At 49.6% G+C, this 2,395-nt stretch overlaps 1 protein-coding gene across 1 annotated transcript in view; it reads right to left on the bottom strand.

Moving 5' to 3' along the window:
• Positions 1-2,395, bottom strand: part of LOC122565068 (microtubule-associated serine/threonine-protein kinase 3-like) — a 180,374-nt gene that overhangs the window by 119,100 nt on the left and 58,879 nt on the right. The window contains exons 4-5 of the mRNA XM_043720698.1: positions 2,013-2,145; positions 1,787-1,845 (exon numbers count right to left, since the gene is read on the bottom strand). Coding sequence (XP_043576633.1) covers positions 1,787-1,845; positions 2,013-2,145 — 192 coding nt within the window. The remainder of the gene's footprint in view (positions 1-1,786; positions 1,846-2,012; positions 2,146-2,395) is intronic.

The raw sequence follows: 2,395 nt of genomic DNA, 5'->3' as shown, positions 1-2,395 counted from the left end.
TCCCTCAGTACTGACTCTCCGACAGTGCAGCATTCCCTCAGTACTGACCCTCTGACAGTGCAGCACTCCCTTACTACTGACTCTCCTACAGTGCAGCACTCCCTTACTACTGACTCTCTGACAATGCTGCACTCCCTCAGTACTGACTCTCCGATAGTGCAGCACTCCCTTACTACTGACTCTCTGACAGTGCAGCACTCCCTCAGTACTGACTCTCCGACAGTGCAGCACTCCCTCAGCACTGACCCGCCAACAGTGCAGCAGTCCCTCAGTACTGACCCTCAGACAGTGTGGCACACCCTCAGTACTGAACCTCTGACAGTGCAGCACCCCCTCAGCACTTGACCCTCTGATATGCGGCATTCTTTCAGCACTGACCCTCTGACAGTGTAGCACTCCCTCAGTACTGACTCACCAACCGTGCAGCACTCCCTTAGCACTGACCTTCCGACAGTGTGGCGCTCCCTCAGCACTGACTCTCCAAGTGCTGTGCTTTCTCAGCACTGACTCTCCAACAGTGCAGTGCTCCCTCAGCACTGAGCCTCCAACAGTGCAGTACTCTCTCAGCACTGACCCTCCAACAGTGCAGTACTCTCTCAGCACTGACCCTCCAACAGTGCAGTGCTCCCTCAGCACTGATTCTCCACCTTGGGTGACTGTCTGTGTGAAGTTTGTACATTCTCCCAGTGTCTGCGTGAGTTTCCTCTGGGTGCTCCAGTTTCCTCCCACAATCCAAAGATGTGCAGGTTAGGTGAATTGGCAATGCTAAATCACCCATAGTGCGAGTTACATTAGTCGGAGGTAAATGTAGGGGAATGGATCTGAGAGGGTTACTCTTCGGAGGCTCAGTGTGGACTTGTTGGGCCAAAGAGCCTGTTTCCATACTGTAGGGATTCTAATACTGATCCTCCAACAGTGTGGTGCTCCCTCAGCACTGACCCTCCAACAATGCAGCACCCTCTCAGAACTGACTCTCCAATAGTGCAACAGTCTCTCAGCACTGTCCCTCTGACTGTGTGGCACTCTCCCACACCACTGACCTTTCAAGAGTGTGGCACTCCCACAGTACTGAACCTCTGACAGTGTGGCACGGCATGAGCTCTGACCCTCCCACAGTGCAGTACTCTCTTAGCACTGACCCTCCCACAGTGCAGTACTCTCAGCACTGACCCTCCCACAGTGCAGTACTCTCTCAGCACTGACCGTCCCCAGTGCAGTACTGTCTCAGCACTGACCCTCCCACAGTGCAGTACTGTCTTAGCACTGACCCTCCCACAGTGCAGTACTGTCTTAGCACTGACCCTCCCACAGTGCAGTACTCTCTCAGCACTGACCGTCCCCAGTGCAGTACTGTCTTAGCACTGACCCTCCCACAGTGCAGTACTCTCTCAGCACTGACCCTCCCACAGTGCAGTAGTCTCTCAGCACTGACCCTCCCACAGTGCAGTACTGTCTCAGCACTGACCCTCCCACAGTTCAGTACTCTCTCAGCACTGACCCTCCCACAGTGCAGTATTCTCTCAGCACTGACCCTCCCACAGTGCAGTACTCTCTCAGCACTGATCCTCCCACAGTGCAGTACTCTCTCAGCACTGACCCTGACAATCCATGCACTCTGGGGGGGTTTGATTTACCATATTTGCTGCAGTCTCTGAAGTGTTTTTCAAAGTATACCCTTCCGACCCTCACATTTTTTTCCCTTGCAATGTACTTTTCCCTCTATTGGCACACCAAGGTTGCATAGCATCAAAGGCTTATTACTAAAAGAAACAAAAAATGTGCTCACATCCTGAGAATCTGATTTCTGTGGAGAGATTGTGTCTTCATCATCCAATGGAACAATTCCTGCGTGAACAAAACTGAGATGAAATACATCAGTTCTGACATTAACTGGAAGGTCTGTATATGTAATGATGGATACAGTGGCAAATAGGTGAAAAAGAATTAAATAGAGATTGTTGGAAAACTTCATTATTAAATATCCGATCATTGGCTGAATTCCGCAGTATTACCTTGGAATGGGTCCTTTGTCAGACCCAGCTGACTGATGATGTACCTTGGGATATCAGTCTTTATTCCTTGCCCAATTTTTGCATGACCCTCTGCTGCTTCCAGCAAATGATAAAACTCCTCAGGATCAAACTCCTTAAGAAAAACACAGAAATGTTATTCGATAATGTCTGGTGTTAGTGACCTCCATAAATGATTTGGAGGAAAACGCCGCGGTTCAAATTAGGAAGTTTGAGGATGATACAAAGATTGGTAGAGTTGCCGATAGGTGGATTGTCAGAGGGTACAGCAGGAAATAGATCAATTGGAGGCATGGGCAGAAAAATGGCAGGTGGAGTTTAATCTGGACAAATATTAAGTGATGTATTTTGGAAAGTCAAGTACA

This window comes from Chiloscyllium plagiosum, chromosome 31 (genome assembly GCF_004010195.1).
Source record: "Chiloscyllium plagiosum isolate BGI_BamShark_2017 chromosome 31, ASM401019v2, whole genome shotgun sequence".
Lineage (NCBI taxonomy): Eukaryota > Metazoa > Chordata > Chondrichthyes > Orectolobiformes > Hemiscylliidae > Chiloscyllium > Chiloscyllium plagiosum.
The sequence above is the reverse complement of the archived record's forward strand: the minus strand, read 5'-3'. Positions and strand labels throughout refer to the sequence as shown.